Below are 22,338 nucleotides of genomic sequence, written 5' to 3' on the forward strand. Positions count from 1 at the left end.
GAGTGCAAACGGGTAATGCGGAGGCACAAGGCGCCCAGAGGGAGCAGAGAAGTCAGGACAGGGCTGGCAGCTCGAGGGATGAAGATGTCTGTAGGGAGAGCCAGACCCTCTTGGAGAGCGGTCAGGAGTCCTCTGATTCCTGTGCTGTCATTATGGCTCACTCGGGCTAAATTTATTGCTGCTCAGTGTAGCTGGACAGGAAGCACTACCACAGTCCCCTGGGAGCCTGGAAAAACTGACACCATCAGTGCAGCTCTGAGCAAGAGATCATCAGCAATTTGGCTCATACCTCCAAGGACATTTGAATCCTCAAAATCCTAATAACTTTAAAAAAATAATATAAGGAACAAAAAAAAAAAAATAAAAGAAGAAAGGAAAACGAAACAAAAAAGGCAAAAAAAAACAAACACAAAAAAACCCCAAAAAACCCAAAACATGACCACCAAAAAAATACCAAACCTGAAACCCCTCACTACCAAAACCCAAGCAATGCCAAACAACTCACAAAGCCAGAGAAGTCTCAATTAATACAACCTCAGAAAATAAAAGCATAGCACATCACACATCTGCTGACTTTCATTTGGTTCACAATCCAACACAATCTAACTTTTTATTAACTATTATTATGTAAGTGCTGTACCCACATCTTCCACAATATTCCATATTGCACAAAGGTCTATGCAACAAAAATCCCATAGAATCTACTCTATACAGGAATCTACATGCTTATGATAAACTTCTTTTCAGCAAGAAACAAGTATTAAATCCAAGGAGATGTTTCTTGGTTTTCCATGGTTCCTAAAAAGGTCGTTAAATACTGGGGGGAGGGGCAGGCCAAGCTTAAGCAGTATAAGCGTGTTTTGAATATCAGAGGAAACCAAGAATAACAAAGAAAAATCTGGAATTGCTTACTGGATGTTGTTTTCCTGAAAAGAGTGTGTGGGATTGTTGGTGACAAACCTGTATAAGCATTCAGCCAGCAGCCAAAATGCTGGTTGCACTAACCAGGGAAGCTGAGCACAGCTGACTGCCAGCACCTTAAAATACAGCACCGGAACATCACCATGGCAACTGACAGCAGCCACCCCTGATCCTGAGGCAGGGATCTGCATTTCTGCTCCACTTTCACAGGGACTGCAGTAGCAATTGAAGCTGATTGCTTTTAAGACCTACATTTATGAGATCTTCAACTTATTCCCTCAGTAGTCAATTCACCCAATTTAGATACCAGTCATAAAGGCTGGATCCAGCCTTCACTCTTCCATGATGACTTTAACACTCTTCATTGTTTGATTTATCAATAAATAAAACTTCCTAACCATTCCCCCAGGCCCCCCAGGTTGTTCTTTGTAATTTCATACCAATCACCTTAAATGAGCGGCTGTAAATGACAGATGAATTCTTACACAATTCATTCACACTCTGTTAAACTTCCAGTAGAATTCAATGGTATACCTCAAAGCAGCTGCGTATGTGTGATTGCACATGACAATCAATACCTTTTTACTCAGTCTAGTTCCTCTTCACTATTCCTTCTGGAATACTCTCTCATTACTGGTGGTTTTTTTCTGAATGCTGAATGCACAAAAGATTATTGCATAGGAGATTAGAAACAGGCATCTCAAAAAAAAAGCGTATAAGAAATGAATACTGGGTAAGCATTGACTCTCGTGCACAGAATTTGATTTTGCATAACCAGTCACAAACAAAAAGATGTGAAAATATGTTTGATATGCAAGCAGGGAAGACTGATGCAAACAAATGAGAGCAAGGTGCTGTCTGGGGAAGCACAGTTGAGAACATGTGCTGCCTCTTCCCTGCATGCATGGTCCCACAGCAGGAGCAGGAACACAAAGCTCCCCTCCAAATTTTTTTAGTAACTTCAGGGCTTCAGTTATTGACAAAACCTTTCCTGAGGGTTTCTAGTATTTCTGACTGCTGACATATCTGCAAATTCCAGCACTGTCTGCTCCAGTCACGTACGTAACTGTGCTGTGGGGGCAGCCCTGCTCTGCCCAGATGTAATTACACAGTACACTTTGTGGCTTTCTACGAGGAAGTAGCATCACCACCTCTGTCTTCCACCAGGCTCCTCTCCAGAACCAACCCAAATGGGAATGCAAAGCCATGAAAGGACTTCCTTTGTCTGCCCAACCACACAGGATTGCTGGAAGTGTCACCCCAGCTTATGTGCCAGGGCATCCATTTACCTTCAGCAGGGTCTTGGCACTCCTTATTGAAGAAATTGGGCCAGAATCACAAAAGCTGATCCATCTCACCCATAATCCTCTCAGCACCGTGGGCTTAAGCACTTCACTACCCAGCCCACGTTCAAATCTTGCCCATGCCCACAGCCATCACATATGACTAATGTGCTCCAGCAGGTAAGCTCAAATCTCTCCATTCCCTCCAACTGAAAAATAAATGGAATAAAGGGAGGTTTCAGTTTGATTCACTTCCCCCTTTTTTTTTCCTCTCAATGAAACCAAAACCCAAAACAAAGCCAGTGTGAGCTAGCTGAGCATTAGCGCACTCAAAGAGGCATCATCAAAGCCCACTCAGGTTGTGATATTTTCCAGAAAAGCCATTTCCCATTAACAAACCCAGCCCTTGCTGTGCTGTACCAGGACAGCCCCACCGCCAACAAGGGGCTAATAGTCATGATTCCATCACAGTGGTGCAGCATAGGGAAATGCTCCATGATGGAGATGTGGGATGCAGCACAGAGGGGCTGACATGTGGGAGCAAGAGTTGGGCATGGGCTAGGCACTGCAGACACCAGAGTGATGCACAGCGCACCAGAATTTGGGCTGAAACCTCTGCCTTTAGGGGATAACAAAGAAACTAGAAAATATATAGTATTACAGAGAATTTTAAATGTAGAAATATTTCAAGCTATTATCCTTTCTTTCCTTTTCTGTAATGATTAGATCCTGAAACGGTGACCATGGAGATCTTGCTCTACACCATGTGGGGTGCTGCTGACAGGCTGTTCTTTAATGGCTGTGGACATCAGGAGATGAATTTCTGGGGCAAAGCAGGCAGCAGCCAGGGATCTCTACAAGGTGATACTTCCACACAAGCGCTTGGCTTGCTCCCCGTTTGGGTCCTGCTTCCTTCTGAGCACAGGGAGGCAGGCACCCATGCCCACACAGGGAGAAGGTACAGCATATTTTCCTTCCCACTACCTCATCCCATGGCAAAACTATAATTTGATTCCTCTCTCCTCAGCTATTTTTGTATTTTTCAGCACTGAAATTAGCATAACTCATACAGACAGGAAGTTGTTGCTACAGCACTAGAGGAGGGTGCTTGGAAATGAAAACCAGTCTTTGATCACCCATCTCACTGCCCCCTCCCTCCCCTCTCCCCAGTACAAATCCAGTGCCCTGAGCGACCCCAAAGAGGCATTAGAACTGCAGTGGAAGCCACCAGCCACTCCACCATGGATATTTATCTCCCCTCAGTGTCCTGCTCCCTTCTTGTTTAGTAAATTTTGTTTTGATATAAACACCTCTCCAAATACCTTTCCCATCAGAAAACTGAAACGTGCTGGTTGTGGGTTGCCTTCTAAAACTACTCTCATCAGGTCATTCACAAGTGGTATTTTTAAACCCCTGGCTGGCTGAACAGCAGACATTACAGACATTACACCCACTCACCCACAGCCCCGTTTTTGTCTTTCGAGAGGCTCTGAGACATCACACACGCAGATGGCAGGTTTGATAGTAGCCTGACCTTTGTGCTGGCATGAATAACACACTCTCCTCAGTACTTATTTCTATTTGAGGAACAGGCAGTTGCATGGAGTTGAGGATGCACGAAGTAAGGTGAAAAACCTGAGGGAAGAGGGGGGCAATCACCCAGAAACTGAGGACACAATGCCATGGGGAGGGTCCTGTGCCCTGAAAATCCTAAAAGCAGCTTTCTAATTCAGGGAAATGCCTAGCTGCCCATAGCCAAGCCAAAAGGCCCCAAGAGCTGCTGTCCCCAAGCTCCCAGGGGTGAGAGAAGCTCTCTGAAATGCTGACTTGGAAGCAGGGTAAGAAAGGCCAAGGAGCAGAAAAGGCTCGTTTAGCTGTACAAAATCACACTTGGGTTTTTCTGATTCCTGAGGATGTCAGACCCAGCATTAGAGCTGAAATAAGTCACACACTGTAAGGAATATCAGCAGAACCAGGACCATGACAGGAGAGGGTGACAGTCCATGCTAAGACCACGCTGTTCCTGAAATAACAAGGAACAGATTAATTGCAGTCTTTCACAATCCTTGTCTTCTTATGGACCAAGGCTTTCTGCTTGTCACAGGATCACTTAGGTTGGAAAAGACCTCAGCAATCATCAACCCATGACCAAATACCACCATGCCAACCAGACCATGGCACCAAGTGCCACACCCATTCTTTCCATAAACAGCTCCAGTGATGGTAACTCCACCATGTCCCTGGGCAGCCCACTCCAATGTCCAATCACCCTTTCTTGTGAATAAATTCTTCCTAATTTAAAACAGAAACCTCCCCTGGCACACCTGGAAACAGTCTTCTTGTCCTGTCACTGGTTGCTGGGGAGAAGAGGCTGAACCCCACCTGGCTATACCCTCCTTTCAGGCAGTTGTAGAGACTGATAAGGTTTCCCTTGAGCCTCCTTTTTTCCAGGCTAAACACGCCCAGCTCCCTCAGCCATTCCTCAACAGACTTGTGCTCCAGACCCTTCATCAGCTTCATTGCCTTTCTGTCATCACCAAAGATCACAGCACTCACTAAATAAACAACCTTGACAAACTCCTTTGTGTGTATTGACACACTTTTTACATCAGATTCCCCATCACAAGTGGACTTGGCTTTTTCCCCCACCTATATTTGCTTCATGGTGCTCCCAAACAGCTGCAGAATCGCTTCACAGGGCAGTCAGGTTGGAAATCCAATTAAATGGCACCCATGCACAATAAAAAACTTGGTTTTCCCCTATCCTAACATTTAAACCCATCTACACAGGCAGTTTTAAGGAAAGTGCTCAGCAGAACATCAGAAACAAGGAAGATGAGCCACAAGGAGCAGTCCTAGCTGTGTTACGCTTCCCCAAAAGCCTCCAGCCATGCTGTGCATCTGAAATGATTAAGTGAAGTAACAACCTGCTCATGAGACACACGTGGAGATTGCACAACCTCCACAATGTGTTTTCAGCAGTACTGCTCTTAAAATCCTCACACTGAACTTAATCTCTTTGGCTCATTATTAAAGCAAATGCACACTACAACTATAAAAACTAAAGCACATCTCTACAGCCCCAAAGAACAGAAGGGTATAGATAAGATCTTTTCAGGTTTGAGCTCTGTCTACCTCTTGCTGGCTTAAGGACTCTTCCTGCTCATTTTCGTTCCTCTTTTTAAGAATTTGGTCAAGAAAATGGATTGAACAATTTAGACCATTAGCTGAGTCTGTCTGGCTGAAGGGCAAAAATAGACATCTTTCAGTCTGAGCTTTAAAATAGCTCCTCCCCAATGGGACTCAAATGTTCCCCAGCTGGGCAAGATGTTTATTTCTCTCCCTCCTTTTTAAACATATAATTTCAACCTATGCAGGCACTGTGGTCAAGCATGACACAGTCCAGAGCAGCAGCTCTCAGGAGAGAGGGATGAGAGTCTCTGACACCCTGACTGCATCACAGACAAAGCCTGATATAGCAGCAGCACAGGGGCAGCCGTGCTGGAGCCTCGGCCCTGTTTGGAGTTGCTTTCTGCACACCAGGAAGCGTGACTCACTCCATACATCCAGGGAATAGGAGCTCTGCCTGGCACTTCTTGTCTTCCCAGGCATCATGAAAATCACAGACAGAACTGCATCCCGTACAGCATTTAACACAGGTAGAATAAGAAATAAAAAGCCACAACAGGGTTTTGACTAACTGAGATTGCTGAAGGGTTGGAAAACTCAGTGCAATGAAGTAAGGAAATTGTTATGTGAAAGTAGGCAGAACTACTGCTGTATGGAATAAAACACTGGTGATGGAGGGCTCCTGGATTAGAGCAAAAGATAAATTGCAACCACATAATCTGTATTCAAGAGAACCTGATTTTAGATGCAGAACTGACCAAGTAGCAGGCCACAAAAAGAACAAATAGGAAGACCTTTAACTTCACGTCCCTGTGATTTTTTAAAAGTTTTTAATGATAAGCCACACTTCGTGAGATTTTTCACTATAAAGCTCTTGGGAGATAAGTTTCAATATACTCATTAGCAGCTCATATGCATTTATTATTATGCTCAGACATGCTCGCTAATCTTGAAAGGACTCCAGGCATTGCCTTTGGAGTCAAAAAAGATGGTAGAGAAGGGCAGCCTTTAGAGTAAAAAAAAGCTGTGCCAAAAATTCATTTCCCAGAATATAAAAAACTTAATTCCAAATTCAGCACAAGAAGTCTCCAGAAGGAAGTCAAGCTTTCTTTCTTCTGAGGAAAGAAAAAAGGAGTAATATTTGTCTATGTATACATCTATATATTATATTTACTATAATTATCAGTGATTTATTTTTGGTAGATAAGTTAATTTAGAAAGAAATGCATGCAAAAATACTTGGGCAAACTTCCTGGGCAGAATCACTATTATAAGATACCTAAAGAGCCACAACTGATATTCTCCTGCCTCCTCAAAAATAAGGCATAGAAGGCCCCCACCTCCAGTATTCCTTTGGGGTGGCACAACTGAACAGAACTGGTCAGAGGCATCAACTCCCTCCTACCCCCAGCACTGTCTCCAACCAATTTTTCTACCTTTCTCAAGAAAACTAAACTCCCCATGAAATGCCTCTATGGTCCACATGAACCCTATCAATTATTTCCAGTAGGAAAGGACAAGCAGTACTTGCCAACATTTCCAATGGGAGTTGCTACAGGCTGTGATCTTTTGAGAATCTAAATAATTCATATGGTTATCTAAATGAAGGCCATTTCATCAGCTCATGAAAGGCTTCAGATGCACCTTTTGTTAAGAAAGTTACACCGAGATTTCCCTAAATTTCCTGATCACTTATTTAATGGCTAAGAGGCAGCCAGGGATGTGGTTAGAGCCCTCTCAACACCACCTGGCAGACTGTGATCTTCACCACCTGGAACTCCACAGCACACACACATCAGCACTGACTGCAATCAAACTCAAATTGTTTCATGTCTGACTGTTGTATTGTGGTTAATTTTGCTGGTTTTTTCCTCTGTAGTAAAAAGAGAAAACACACAGACACACAGCTAGGTATTATATCGTTGATATAATAGCCAGTATATGCGCACAGTTTCTTTATCTACACTAAAACGCTTGAGTTCCACCTTGCTTACACCTTTTCATTTTGGGGTAAAGCATATTTGATGGAACAGCCAAACTTTATTTGTAAATCAGAATGAGCACTGATGTTAAAATTTACTTTTCATTTTAAAAACTTGGAAGTTGAAGCCTGGTACGTGGTCTGGAAGCCAATGGCTCAACACCACTCTCTTGTGGGCAGAAATATGAACCCTCTGGCAGGACTGAGCATGCAAAAGTGCAGAGAGCTCCAATAAAAACAAATGTCTTTTGAGCCTAATCCATAGTCAGTTTGACCCACAGATCATTGCTGCCAGAGACAGGCACATAAATAAATATAACACAAAATCCTCTGAGGTTTTGCTCTTCTTCCTTTGTTTAAAGTGCCTGTCTAGCAGCTACTACAGTGAGACAGATAAATCAAATTTTTGCACCTTCCTGTACTCCTTTGTTTTCTTTCTTCTATGTTTAATCTTTATTGTTTGCTGTATATCCTCCCTTTCACTTATCTCAGCAACTGCTTGCCTCCCCTCTTCCCCCTATACTTCACCTTGATAGCACAGCACCTCTTTCTGGTTGGGGAATTACTAATCCACCACTGAAAAGGTTTCCAAAAAGCACACTGCCTGACACAGTGGGACTGGCTGAGGACTGGAGCACTAGGACTGGTGGCTCCAAGACAAGCCCAGACCTCTCAGTGACATCAGAAAACAACCAGAGATGTTCTCAACTGAAGCATTTTCTCATGAAAAGCAAGGATTAAAAATTTTGCTTAATGAAGTATTTTGTAAATATGTAACAGCTCTGATAAGCAATAATTCCTCAATATCCTCAAAACCAAAATGTTTTCTCCCCACTGTCCTGCAATTCCCAAGAAAGCTGCTTAAACACAGAATCAGGCAAAGCCTACAAATCACACACAGTTTTCCAATAATAACCTTCAAACTCCTACAAATTTCCACTTCAAGTTTCTGCACGGTTCTTCAGAGTCTGGCACTTTTTTCTGTGAATTAAGAACTTCAAGGCAAGGTTAATAGCCATTATCAGAAAATCTTATGACAAAAAGAGTTTATATATTTAGTTACCATAAAATTAACATTGCTGTACTAGTCCTAATTTCTGGGTTGCCACCTGAACAGTTTTCTTTTACCGGCTGAGAGTCCATCCATATCTCAAACATTGAAAAATCACAGCAAAGCCACTCATCTTTGATAACCCAGTAAAGCTAATCTGATGGTACAGCACAAAGAGTTTTGAATAGATAAAACCAATCATCTTTTCAGCATGCACAACAAAAGAAAAAAGAAATGGGAAGTTCTGAAATAATGCCCACTCCTTTCAGACACCGACTGGCTGACAGATAAGCAGAATTTCAACTCCAATAGGCATGGATTAGTTTCCAGGCAGAGAAGCAGAGATAAAAGGGAAAAGGATTTAAAGAATTTCTCATGGACTTTTGTCAAAGGGGTTTTTTTCTGCTTGGTCTACAGAGTGAGGGCTCAGCTCTGATTTCAGGCTCTTTTGTTTTTTTTTAATTTTTTTATTAACTATAAACTTCACAGTTGGCCACATAAAACATGGTAAATTTTTATACACTTCTCACTGTATTTTTTCTAATCAACACCCATTGCCTATTACCATTTTGGGTGAACAGAAGAGAAGTCAGGAAAACTGTAACTTTAAAAAGAACCAATTAAAATATTATCTAAAGTGACTGAATTTTCAGCATTTGCATTACAGTTCTTACCATTTGCACACTTCATTTCATTTTGCTTCAAGCTCTCTTCCAATCATGTCAACACAATATGTAAAGTGTCCTCCTTAGGAAGAGAGGATATTGGCAGAATGTGGAATTTGAGACTGGATTGCTGCCTTTATCACTGGAAGTGCTTTTGCTCTTACATTGGTGCATCCCCTCCACTATTTCTGGACAACTTCCCAGAAAGCATTCCAGTTCAGGTGGAGCATTTTATAGAATAATGAGATGACCAAAAAAAAAAAAGAATAAACTTATTAATGCTTGCAGAACCAGAAGCCACAAAGCCTCTGCTGCAGAGGCTCATGGAGGTTTCCACACTCCTCACCAGCTCGCTCTGCATTGTTGCTATGGCACACAGGGGCACAGCCATAGCAACAGCTTCCAAACAGCAAACTCCTCAGAGTTACGCAAGAGCCTCCAACCAATACTGGGTTTCACATACCTAATTTAGAATTTCTACCTTTTTGCAGGCTCACACGCACCATGTGCAGCATATTGAAACAACACTGGGCAGTTCAGAGAGACTGGCATCCCCCGTGTTCCACTTTTCCAGCCAACAGTGTGGCTGCCCCAGCAGATCCCTTGGTTCAGCGCTTCTGGGAGCAGCTGATGCAGCAGAAACTCTTGCACCCACTCCCTTTGGCTCCCTTCCCTGCAAATCACTAAATATGTCCTTCCCACACAGCCGCTGAGCTCCACTGGCCCAGAGCCCATGAGCACCAAATTGTCTTTCTGATTCAACTAATCCACCAGAATTCCACCAGCCCACTGCCCCCCACCTCGTCCCACAGAAGCCTAGGATTCCTTGTTCAACCAAGACCCAAAGAGTACCATCCTCCTTCACTGACACTTGCAGCACAAGGTACATGCTGAGAAAGTCTGTTCCAGAGACCAAAACACATCTCAGGAAAAGCAGCAACATTTTGCAAGGCTCAAGGATTTCTGGTACATCAGTGGCAGGCCAAGAAGGAGCACCTCTTCTACTGCTATGGTACTGTTTCTTCTTTATTCTTAAAACTTTAGAATGCTTTATATCTAACCCTCTGCAATGTTTTTCCACTGACTACAAAATAGCTGAAGCTTTCATACAGTGTTGTCTGTTTTAAGGATAACACATTTCAGATGTTTATGTCTAAAACAGAAAATGACCTTTGTAAGAGAAAATAATGTGTAGTTACTGTGTTTAGGAATACAACCCTTATCTTACCACTGGAATAATTATTTTTCCAGTGATCCTGCAAAACAATGAAGCATTATGGCCAACAAGAGCCAAGAAAAGCACACACCTCCTTTGGAACCGTACAGTGGTCCAGCTGAAAGCCACGGTGCGACCTAATTTCCCAACACTTCAACAGTCTCTTGAAATATCAGTTTAGGGACCTTAGTCCAACAGACAAGGCCAAAAAAATAGATTCACCTTCTTTTCTCATATTGGAAAAGAAAGAGAGAGAAATGCTGGCTGGTCTTGGAGGAACCTTTCAAAGACGTGTTGGTAGATCTAGTGAAAACATGTACCAAACAGGGAGCCCTTGAAAGAAATGTAGGATCTGGGAGAAGACAAAACCCACCAACTAATATCAAAATAATTCTGCATAATAAGTAAGTCTCATTTTGATCCTCCTCAAATTAAATCAAAGCAGCTCACTGTGACTTGATCTGGTCTTAAATTACAAACAGCTCTGGTTAAAAAAAAAAAAAAAAAACCAACCCAAAACCCCAAAACTCTAAAAAACTAAGGATCTAACAAGATCTACACAAGTATAAAATAAAATGAAATGGTAGAAAGAAAACATAAGAGATTAAACAATTACAGTAAGCTAATGTGAATGGTTTGTTAAAAATTGTTTTAACTTGTCCTGAAATACTTTTGGTTTGGTTTTGATCTTATTGCAGTCAGCCATCAAGGACTTACGTCCGGTGGCTTTTGCAGCTGTAAAAGTGGCAGCATCAGAGGGATCAATTCTCATTATCAACTATTTACTGGTACAGAATGAGTGAAATAGTTTTAATGCTTAAATATTTTTTTCCTTTTTGTGATCTCTTCTTAGATCAGAAATCTGCCTCAAAATCTGCCTTTGAGTTTTATGTGTGTGCATACATGAACCAGCTCCTACATGTATAATGTGCTCATGCTCTCACAAGGGGCTTTTGAAACAGATCTGGAAACAGGAATGTGCTATATCAGTTGTAATTTAAAAGTATCACACTTATGCTTTTATTAAAAATTCATGTAATTGATTAGTATTTCAAGGGACTGCTGACTCTATTAGAATGGCAGCCTGTAGCCTCCACGCCATGCAAACCCTCTACCCCTTGTTAGCATTGCTTGCTCAATAACCCAAGATGAAGTACTGTTAAATTACTCATTTCTTGGTCGAAATCCCCATCGTACACAAGAAATTTTTCTATTCACCTTTTGGCTAGGTCTTCCTACAGATTCTCCTGCAGAGTATAATGATTTCATTTTCCCAGAGAGATGTCTCCCTGCTCATATTTTTTAAAAAAAGTTTCTTGTGTAATCGTTCCTTTCTGACAGTTCTATCAAACTTATGTGTTACAAAAGCTTGCTTTTAAAAATTCTCTCTTTTAGGACATATTTGGAAATTAAAGCAAGAATGAAATGCCTTCCCACTCAGTGTAAAAAATATCATCTCACAATCCATCATAGGACACTCCAATCAGTGTGGCCAGGCTTCCCTAATAATTTAATACTTATTCAAGACCAAATACTTAATTCAAGTCTTATACTTCCTATGGGCTGTTGTGGGCTTGCTGTTAAAAAAAAAATATAAAAGCCCTGTCCTGCCACCTTAACTCAGATTTATTCCAACTAGGTTTTGATTATTTAAGCAAAGGTAGTAGAGGCAACTTTTACAGATAGAGACAAGCCAAATTATAAAATTGCAATTGTAAATAAAACACAACATGGAGAACTTTTCATTATAACTCTCAAACTAGTTTACCAAAACAAATATGACAAATGTGAGTTTTAAAAAAGGAAACTCAGTTAAGTGACATGCCCAGGTCTGTGTTGCTCACCAGCAACAGAAAGAAACGGACATCAAGCCTACCTGACATTCAAATCCTTCTTTCCTCAGTCACTTGCAAGGCCTTCAAAAAGCACAGTATGCAGTTTTCAGGGCTTTACATAAAATTGGATTATTGCCCTGCATTTCTGACAAGTTGCCTGCATAATCCTCAGTCTAACCACACTTGCCTTGATCTGAAGTGACTGCCCATATCCAGCCCAGTGAGGCATTTTGCATGTGCTCATTATTGGCTTTTGTTGTATTCTGCCTTTCCCTCTGAAAACATCTTAGACAACTAACTGTGAATGCCAAAGAGATAACAGATAATTAGTCAAGAGGTAATTTGGAGACTAACTGCAAGGAAAAATGAACTGCATACAAGATATGCCCCACTAATGAGTATTTTGATCTTCATTGAGGAAAGATAATGACATTGAACAATGTTTAACAGAGGGATCTTCCAGAAGTGTACACTTTGGGTGACAATTTCCAAGAAAACACAGAAGCAGGACTGCATCCGAAGCAGGACTGCACCCCTTCTTCAAGCAGCCTGGGCAGTACTTCTGCGCTTGGCGACCTGCTGAGCAGAATTTCACCACTTAATTCTTCCTACCAGACACAGAGGGGAGCAGCCAAGGGACACCTCAGCTGTAGAGGCGCCACAAGCAGGCACTGCCTCACTTTATTGCCTTCAATAAAAAGAGGCATTTTTCACAAAGTGGTATCTCATAGGGGTGGATAAACACTTACAACTATTTGTAAGTATTTAAATACTTAACCTGTGTCCATTCACAGCTCTGCCTTTCAGTAACACCCACCTGGAGTTTGTGAACACAGCCTATAGCTTAATCACTGTCAAAGAACTGAGACTAAAGTGTCCTCTAGTTAAGCTGGTCTCGCATCTGAGTTTACAGGACACTGTGTAACAATTTTGTGGGTCTCTATCCTTAACAATTTACAGGAACCACTTCATTGCTTCCATCAGACATTTCTAGGTCATTATACCCAAATCTTAACTTGTTTTGTTTTCATGTTTCTTGCAGAAAGGAAACCTCTAAGTTCTAACCCTGTACCATTAACTATTGTCCTCTACAAGATCTGGAAAACATGAAGGCTGTAGCCCTCTTCATTTGTCTTGTAGGACCAGTTTTTGCTATTTCAGTAAGTCCTCACCATGCTATTATCATCAGGCACCTAATTTTATATTCTGAGAATATTCTATGCTTATGGATGTGCAGATATTCATATATTTGTCTTTTTTAGACCCATCCTGTAAACCACAAGCTCAGAACTCACAGACAGAAAACTCCAGAAAAGGTACTCTTCTTTTTCTTTAAACAATAGGAAGTAACTTACATTATTAATCTTAAATATAAAAACACATTACCACATAATTACTGCTTGGCAAATTGATTTATGTTAAAAAGCTTTAGGCCCTCTCACCTCAAGAATTAGTGCCAAGTATCTCATGCTTTGCATATTAACAGTTGCAAACAGGACAAAATCTAAAGCTCAAAATAGAAGTTTTACTTATTGAGAAAATTACCTTAAATGAATCCCCTCATATCATCATTACCCATATTTGCACAAGTAATAAGCTCCAGTGACAAAATTGTCGTTATCACATCTCCAGTATAGGAGGAGGATGAAATCCTCAATTTATCACGCCAGGGGATCATATGCAGTGTCAAATATGTAAGAATTTTAGCCACCATATGTTTCATTATTCATGGTGCAGAGCATTAGACACAGCTTATCCTGGCAGAGTAATCTGTGGCTGACAGGCCAGATGCCCTGATGGCAATGAGACGGAGGATTTCACCAGCCCTCCCTGTGCCACATATGTGTGCTAATGATGAAGCCCATAGTTTTGCATTCATGGCTGACCCAAATAAAAATTCCTGTTATTGCACTGAGCCTTTGTGACTCAGACACAATGGATCTTGTCTCCAAGCCACTGGGGGTTTCAGAACTACTAAACTCATACCATGTTCTGTAGTAAAAGATTCAAAATCCCAACTCTTATGCTAACCATTTTAAATGTTTTAATTATAAACTATATCCCACTCTATACAGCTTTCCAGATACATTTCATGTCAATGTGGATCATGAAAACAAAAAAATAACTTTTCCTACTGAAGTATCCAGCAGAGGAAATGGTATAAAGATTAGTTTGCAGCCTACAGCTGTCTACCAGAAATAACACACATAAGACACTTGCATCAAAACAAAACCTTGCAATAGCCAATGAATCATCAGTTCCAAGTGTGTGCATCATCTATCAAAAGCCAGCTCTCCCCCACAGTATCTAATCACAGACAGTGACTAAAATTTGCCCAAGTTCCTTCACAAGCACTTGAGTTCTAAGAGCTGATTTTCCCCAGGGGACAAAGGTATAACAGAAAGCAGCATCTGGAAGCTGTATCCAGGCACATCTCTGCAGAATTGGTGCAGGACAAGGCTTCCTGTCAAGACATGAGCGAAATCTTTCTCAAACTGCTGCTTCAAGCACAGGTAGCCACAACAGAAAATCTTAAAGACTGTTTGGCCTTGTGTTTTCTGAACCTGTAGAACTTTGGAAAAGCTCCACAGTGAATTTCTGCTACATTCTGTTAGACTCTGTTAGATTCTGTTAGAACATACAATCTTCCCCTGAAAAAGTTAGAGTTGGAATTGATACAGTGAATATAGTTCCCAGTACTATTTCCACATCAGCAAGGACACCTGGCAAAAGACAAAATTGTAAAACATTAAGATACCACTTTGACATTAGGAAATAGGATATAGCTGATCTACAAGAATCAAATTAATATTTTCAATCCTACATTTAAAAATAAAATAAATATAAGTGTTTGTGAGTGGAGTGCTTGTTTCCAAGCAGTCAAACTAAAGGAAAAAAGCTATTCCAGCAACTTGGATGGACCAAGTGAGAAGGACCATTCTTCCCAAACTTAACCCCCCAAAAGCTTTAAGAAATATCAGCATCAGGTGCTATATTGTTGTAAGCAATAAGCAACACTGAACATCCACAAGTGTTGTTCAGAAACACACACAGCAGCAAAAAGGTAATTGCTTCAGCAAGACCTGACAGTCATTTCAGTACCTGCTTTCTCCTCAAGCATTTGAACCATTTCCACTGAAGGTCTCACTTTTGCTGTTGTTTTGACAGATTAAGAAAAGAAAAGGCACTCAAACATCTCTTGTTGATCTTATAATTGTCACCACACACAATAGTTCCTGGTGACTTCAGCCAGGAAGTAATGATGTATTGGACTCAAAGTAGATTTATATATGGATTATAAAATCAATGCAGGGCATTTTTCACCTTGTGAAAGGTACTCTCTCTTTGCCTGCTCCTCTTTTCCCAGGTCCCTTATTTTTCCCTAATCTGTGCAGGAAGTTATGTCTCACATCCCCCTTCTCTGAGCTAAGTGATAATTGCTGCAGCCTACAAGTGCCTATGGTTATGACTAAAATACTAATTAAGCATTCTGAGATTTCACAAGACACCCATATGCATCTCTCTCTGAAAAAGAGTTGCATAGACCTCTCCAGAAACTCCATCAATAAAAGAAGGGACAGAAAAACACATTTTCTGAGAAAGAGAAGGCACATCAGCTGTGAATGTCATGCCCTAGGCTAGTTTAAGAGGAGCACATAATAAAGAAAACAAATAAAGCCAGTGCCATGCTTTGCAATACAAGGCAAAAATAACACTGCATCAGCTTTAAATAATAATCCTAAGATTTATTAATCTGCTATTTACATTTTTTTTAAAGAGTGAATATATTCATCCAGAAGCTTCAAAGGAAGAGAACACAGGGTATGTAGACGAGGGTGATTTGCTGCCCACTCCCAGAAACTTAAAACCAGGCTCTGAAGACAGGGATGGGCCCCAGACCATGAGGAAACAAGAAAGAACTGGGAGCAAGCATCAAGTGAAAAACAGCCTGAAAAGCATTGACTTCCTTGCACTGCACAATAAACTAGGTTTGGCTTCTGATAACCAGGACAGTGACTCTGGGAGCAGCAGCAGAGAACAGTCCAGCTCTGAGCACGACCAGCTCAGGAAACATGAGAAACATGGGAACATGGCAAACCGACACCTTCCAGGCCACACAGAACACCCAGTGGGTGCTTTCAGCCTTCATCATGAGCATAACATGTGGAAATATAACAAAAATGCTGTTGGCCTGTCTGAAAAAGCCAGTCAAAGTGATGATGAGGAAAGCATGGAAGAGGAGGATGAGAAATGGGGTGAAGAAACTGATTACAGAGACACAAAGCATAAAGACCATCAGACACATCAAGGTGACCAATACAAAAGACAGCAACATGAGAACAGCATGCAATTAGATGAACTCCTGAGAGATTCCAGACAACTAACCCGGAAAACCAAGAGACACAGCCAGAAATTTGACCTAGAGGAAGAAGAGAGGGAGAACAGGAAGAAGTCCTATAAAGAAGAAATCCCCCTCTCTCAAAAAACCCATAATGAATATCAGGATGGCAAGCAGCAAAGTCAAGAGAGAAAATACCATATTCAAGTGAACTATCAGAGTGATCATGACACGGTGGTGAAAATACAAGATAGGGAAGACAGTAATGCTGATGACAGTCATGACAGTGGTGACATTGGTGGTGAGGAATATCTCAGCAATACCTGGAAAAAAACAGCCTATGAGGAAGAGGAGAGAACCCAGAGTAATGACCAGGAGAGCACCAGTACCGAGCCTGAAGGGGAAGGAACCACTGAAGATGACACTGCAGTTCACAGAGAGACAGAGGATTACCAAATTGTCAAGATTAAAGACCTTGCTTATTCTGAACAAGATTATTATGATCATGAGCCACCCAATTCTGACAACAAGCAGCAACTGAAAATTAGTAGCTCCATTCAGAACATTAATTCAATGGACAGTGAAGATAAGGTAAATTATCTTTAAAATAAAACTTGAGTACTACAAAAAGGGGGAGAGGGACCAGTTCTAAATTTAAATTCCTGATGATTGAAATGACCTGTTGGAGAAAAATAGGTGACTTCTTAATATGCAGAAGTCTCATTTCCCCTTATACTCAGTATTCCTCTGGTTCATGCTGTGTCACAGCACCCAGAGCACTTAGGTGAATTGGACTAGAAAGGAAGTGAACACCATTCACATAAGAGCTCCAGACCCAGTGGGGTGTGTAATGAAACACACAAATAAATACAGATGCACAGATTAAAAACCTGAAACCCAGTCTCCAGCTTACTAGGCTAGCCTGTTCACTCATCTCTCACAAAGATTTTAAATGCTACTACACAAAAGTGAACAGCTTGGAAAGGCAGGACTAGAGTCAATGGAATAATTATAAGAAACTCAGGCCTCACTGAGCTCCCATTTCTCTCACTCTCTCTCTCAATCTCCTACTCTATTTTTTCCCCCAAATAAGAAGAGCATGGTAATACTACCAGAGGCTTTATGCTCTTCTCACAGATTTTGCACAGCAAAACAGAGCAAACTGTCCCTCAGTCAGCTCTGTATTTGGACCTGAAAAAAAATTAGGCCAAGTATTTTTTTTCTTCTTAAGATTTACCACAACTTTCTGCTTATGCCTCTGTGACTGTGCAGGTTAAGACTACAGACAGTTCCCATGGTGAGATGGAAAGTGTCAGCAGCAGGAATGAGGAGGCTCTCCTTGGTAAGCCCCAAGCAAAGCTGTCATGTAACTCCCAACTCTCTGCCACTGGGGAACCTGCCGGTCTGTATTTCTTTTCTGCCTTTTGCAGCACAGGATTTCACGTGACTGAACTGTGCTTGTGCCTAATCCTGTGTTCCCAGAGAATCCCTTCCACACTCCCTTGGAGTTAGTAATTTGTTAGTGAAAAACATTTGTAGGCAGTGCACAAATTTTTGTGTCAGTTATACAGAAATGGGGCTTACCTTGCACTGAGAGCTTTCAGTTTCAGAACAGTAGCTTGAATTCAAGTAGGAGTGGGACAAAGGCCAGTGCTTGATTCAGTAAAGACAGATGGGATATGTTTCACCAAAGGAAGCTGGAAGTCTGGAAGTGAATGTCTGAATGTCAGCCCCTACAGAACAAACAGCTTTTTCTGAAAAAAAAAAATTATTTCCACATCCAATTCAAATCTGAGACTGCTAGAAGTCTCACAAAAATTCCTCATTTAAAGTTTGGCTTGTTTTATTCAATACAAGATCCAGCTTCATAACCAACTTAAAAATGCATTTGAACTTCTTGATGAATACTGGGCTGTGTTTTGCTTTGGGTCTCAGTAGTATCTGACAAACACTTGGCTTTATCCCATCACCTCTAATAGTCCCTCTTTCCTGCTAGGACTGCCAGACACATGTCAGAACTTCCACTGCAAAAGAGGCAAAGTCTGTCATGCAGACAAACAAGGGAAACCCCACTGCATTTGCCAAGATCCTGCTGCTTGCCCTCCCACCAAGGACTATGAGCATGTGAGTATTTCACCCAGTGCACAGGACTGGGAAAAGCCACCTAAAGTATTCACAAGATAACATATTCCCCTGCTATTATTTAGCATGGTTCTACCTTAAAAAGCATGCAAGTGAGTTTGAGTGATTCCAGTAATTGAAAAATTAAGTATAAAGCACACAAACTCACTGAGTGTGGTTTGAGAGCAGTATGAACCCATGTAACTACAGAGTAACTGACTTGCTTCACTCAGTCTCAGGGATTCTACCTTTTCCCTGTCACTAAAAATTCTCTGTATCCATTTGGTATTTTAGAGCACATGCTTAGTACACATCCAGTGAAATAATCCCACAGCATCTCAGAGGCTATATTACAACCATAGAATTAAACTGAAGTGTTGCATAACTGGGCATACAGGTACAGACAACTAGTCCTCATGAGGGCATACAACAACTACTAATTCCAATACTTCTGATCACATGTACTCCCTGTGGTATTCACCACATGTTAATGATGCTTTTATTACTGTAATGCCTCTGAGGGACAAGGATTTTTCTCAACACAGTGGTGGGGTGGTGGTTTTCCTTCCTCTAGGTTTGTGGTACAGATAACAAAACTTATGATGGGACATGTCAACTCTTCGGCACCAAATGTCAACTGGAAGGAACAAAAATAGGACGCCAGCTGCACCTAGACTATATGGGCTCCTGCAAATGTAAGCTTCTTTTCCTTTGAAGAATTCAGCTCGGTATAAAGAGCCAGTAGCTTTAACACATCTGCCAGCCCTAGATTGCCCTCCTTCCTGTAATCTGCCACTTGTGCATCAATTATCTGCTAATTAAGGCTTTCAATGTTTAAAAATTATCTGAAACCTAGGCATCTCTCCTGTGCTTACACCAATTTTTTGTTGACCTTATCTTCCCCCTGCACTGTGTTATATGTTCCTATTGCTATAGCCTTTGAAGATTTTTGTAAATCCTTGATCAGAAAAACAGTGTTTACAGAGAGTTAAAAAATGAAAATTTATTAACTCTCAAACCCCCATGGAAAACAAAAAACTAAAAAACATCAACCAAACTTAGATGCAAAATGCAGAAGTCAGGATCTAAAAGCCAGAATTGATTTCCAACCTCTTCGACTGCTGCATATGGTAGGAGGAAAGTCATTCCCAGTCAGAATATTCCTTTGCCATCAAAAACTCTACTTTCATGCAAGTGACTGATTAGAGCTTCACTGCACAATTATGCTCAAAAGCTGCACAGATATATAAGGGTTGTGGCTTGCACAACTGGTTAAGCACGTGCACTAAAAAAATTGTAGATTTCTAATTGAACACAATTAGGTACATTCAAAATTTTATGTATTAACAGCTCCATCAATTCTAATTTTTACTGGAAGTAGACCTCAAATCTCAGAAATGCTCGAATGGGGACTTAACAGATGACTTGTTAAGAAAAGCTTTTCTCTTTGGCACAGACATCCCCCCCTGTACTGATTATGAAGTGGATCAGTTTCCCCTCCGGATGCGAGACTGGCTTAAGAACATCCTTATTCAATTTTATGAACGTGACCTGAACACTTCTGGGATTCTAACCGAAAAGCAAAGGAATAAGGTCAGCAATCCTTTTCAAATAAGACCATACAGTTATAGGGACCAGCCCAGAACATCTCACACAAAATGGCATGAATTAGACGACTTCTAAGATGGCTTATTTCCCCCCAAAACATGCGTTGCTTGCCTCAGGACAGAAGATGGGATAAAACTGGTTTAATCTCCTAACAAGCTGAGGCTACTGCCCCCCTTAGCTGAGTCTGACAATTAAACCACAAGAATTTCACTTTCTTTCTAGCTACTGCCAAAGGTGACATAGACAGCAGCAAAAATGTCGTGGACTACTAAGGCAAGCTTTTCATGCTGCATATGGTCACCAACACTAAAACACATTTCCCTAGGGGTATTTTATTATCAAGTTTCACTTCTCCAAAATGCCTTCTTGCCAGATAGCTCTCTTCAAGACAGATCTTCAACATGAAACAAAAAATAATAACTTCTGTGTTGAGCTCAGGTAAAAAAGATCTATCAGAATGACAAGCGCCTTCTGGCTGGTGACCACCCGGTTGAGCTGCTCCTGCATGATTTTGACAAAAATTACCACATGTATGTGTATCCTGTGCACTGGCAGTTTCACCAGCTTGATCAGCACCCTGTTGACAGGTAAAAAATTATATGTGGTTCAGTTCTGATTTGCTGATTAAACTCAGGCTAGTTTACTTTGCTACACACCTCAAGGGATTCTCTACATACAGAACCAGTCCCTTAGCTATTAGAAGCCATTATCACCCCCTCTCTAACACAGAACTTTTTCTCTCATTGTTTTCCTGATCATATCCTAGGTCAGAATTTGCTATCCTCTTGCCTTGCACAATCAAGTATTACACTGTAAGCTCTACAGTGTCTTAATACCTACTAATGCTCTCAGCCAGGAAGAAGTCCTGTTATTACTGAAGCTAAGAGAAAAAGGCTAAGTACAAAGGACAGAGCCCTGGCAGCAAAAGTCCACTAGTGAGGTATCCATAATTTTCAACTAACACCACAGAGGTCTCTCAGTTTAAGGAGCAAATATAGTCACAGTTCAGAGGAAGCTTCTACCTTCTGAGAACATAACTCAAATTTCAAGGTTTTGGTCATATCAACCAGTGATGGAATCTGTATTCCCAAGTTCAGACCTTCAATATCTCAGGACAGTCACACTTACTGTTTTAGAACATAGTTAAGCACTTTGCAAGCTTGATATCCTGAGGATTAACAGCAAAACTCCACAAGTGATGAGTTGTGAGCAAGTTGCTCCTTTCAGTACCTGTAATTACTACAAAAGTAATACTTGTAGGAAAAAAGATGTTGGCAAACAAACATTCAGCAAAAGCATTTTAGCTCACCAGATATTAGACATTTTTATCATGACCTGGGACATATTCACTACAGAAGCACCACAACAAAATCCACTGGGGCATCTCTGATAAAGCCATCATTGCTGTTTTGTAGCATCTTAGATCAGCTTTAATAATCCTGCTGATTTTCTTAAGGAAATGCAGCTCTCCATACCTGCCCTTTCTTTCAGATTATTAACACACTCGGAGCTTGCACCCTTGAGAGCCTCCCTTGTTCCCATGGAACACTGCATAACCCGTTTCTTCCAAGAGTGCGATGGAGACCAGGACAAACTCATTGCTCTGAAGGAATGGTGCCACTGCTTTGGGATTAAGGAAGGTAAACCTAAAAGGATAGGCAGATGTACCTGACAGAATGTTCCTGCCAAGAACATTACTCAGACCTCAAAATAAGGCAAAGAAATTGTAAGCAGAAGCCCATGGCTACAGTGCTGAGAGGAAAACAGAACACTAAACAAGACTGCAAAAGGTCAAGAGGGTTAACAACGTAGCACAGGTTAATCCCAGAAGAGTTATGGGACAGAAGGCATTTGGCCAAACAAGCAGACTGAAGAAATGTGTTTAAAATCCTACTAGCAAGTCCCTAATTTAAGTGGAGGCTGATTCTGGTCAGAAGTCAGACACAAGGAACCTTTGCTCTTCCCAGAATTTTTCCAGCTCTTCTGATGATATTTTACCAGACATGAAGGATGAAAGCTGCAAGGAGTTATCTTAGTACACGTATACTTCTGCCAGTGATTGCTCATTCATAGCATCAGTCACTTTATTGATAGTGATACAGCATAAAACTGTCTCTTTGGTATAAAATGTTAATAATGTTTTCTTCTTCTTTGTTGCAGAGGACATAAATGAAAATCTCCTTTTCTGA

At 41.1% G+C, this 22,338-nt stretch overlaps 1 protein-coding gene across 1 annotated transcript; it reads left to right on the top strand.

Moving 5' to 3' along the window:
* The first annotated feature begins 9,936 nt into the window (after nucleotides 1–9,936).
* SPARCL1 (SPARC like 1) lies at nucleotides 9,937–22,338 on the top strand. The gene is made up of 11 exons (XM_030948187.1): nucleotides 9,937–10,042; nucleotides 13,124–13,241; nucleotides 13,344–13,397; nucleotides 15,860–17,011; nucleotides 17,693–17,762; nucleotides 18,426–18,544; nucleotides 19,116–19,236; nucleotides 19,998–20,134; nucleotides 20,588–20,736; nucleotides 21,641–21,789; nucleotides 22,310–22,338. The coding sequence occupies exons 2-11, from the start codon at nucleotides 13,188–13,190 to the stop codon at nucleotides 22,336–22,338; spliced, it is 2,034 nt and encodes a 677-aa protein (XP_030804047.1). The 5' UTR covers nucleotides 9,937–10,042; nucleotides 13,124–13,187.

The sequence above is a fragment of the Camarhynchus parvulus genome, chromosome 4 (genome assembly GCF_901933205.1).
Source record: "Camarhynchus parvulus chromosome 4, STF_HiC, whole genome shotgun sequence".
In the NCBI taxonomy this organism is placed as follows: domain Eukaryota; kingdom Metazoa; phylum Chordata; class Aves; order Passeriformes; family Thraupidae; genus Camarhynchus; species Camarhynchus parvulus.

What these genes read in the sequence shown, in the direction of transcription:
- SPARCL1 (XM_030948187.1), top strand. Translation starts at nt 13,188, where the DNA reads ATGAAGGCTGTAGCCCTCTTCATTTGTCTTGTAGGACCAGTTTTTGCT. An exon ending in GACCAGTTTTTGCTATTTCA is followed by an intron (nt 13,242 to 13,343) that starts GTAAGTCCTCAC and finishes TGTCTTTTTTAG; the next exon opens with ACCCATCCTGTAAACCACAA. An exon ending in GATCAGCACCCTGTTGACAG is followed by an intron (nt 20,737 to 21,640) that starts GTAAAAAATTAT and finishes CCTTTCTTTCAG; the next exon opens with ATTATTAACACACTCGGAGC.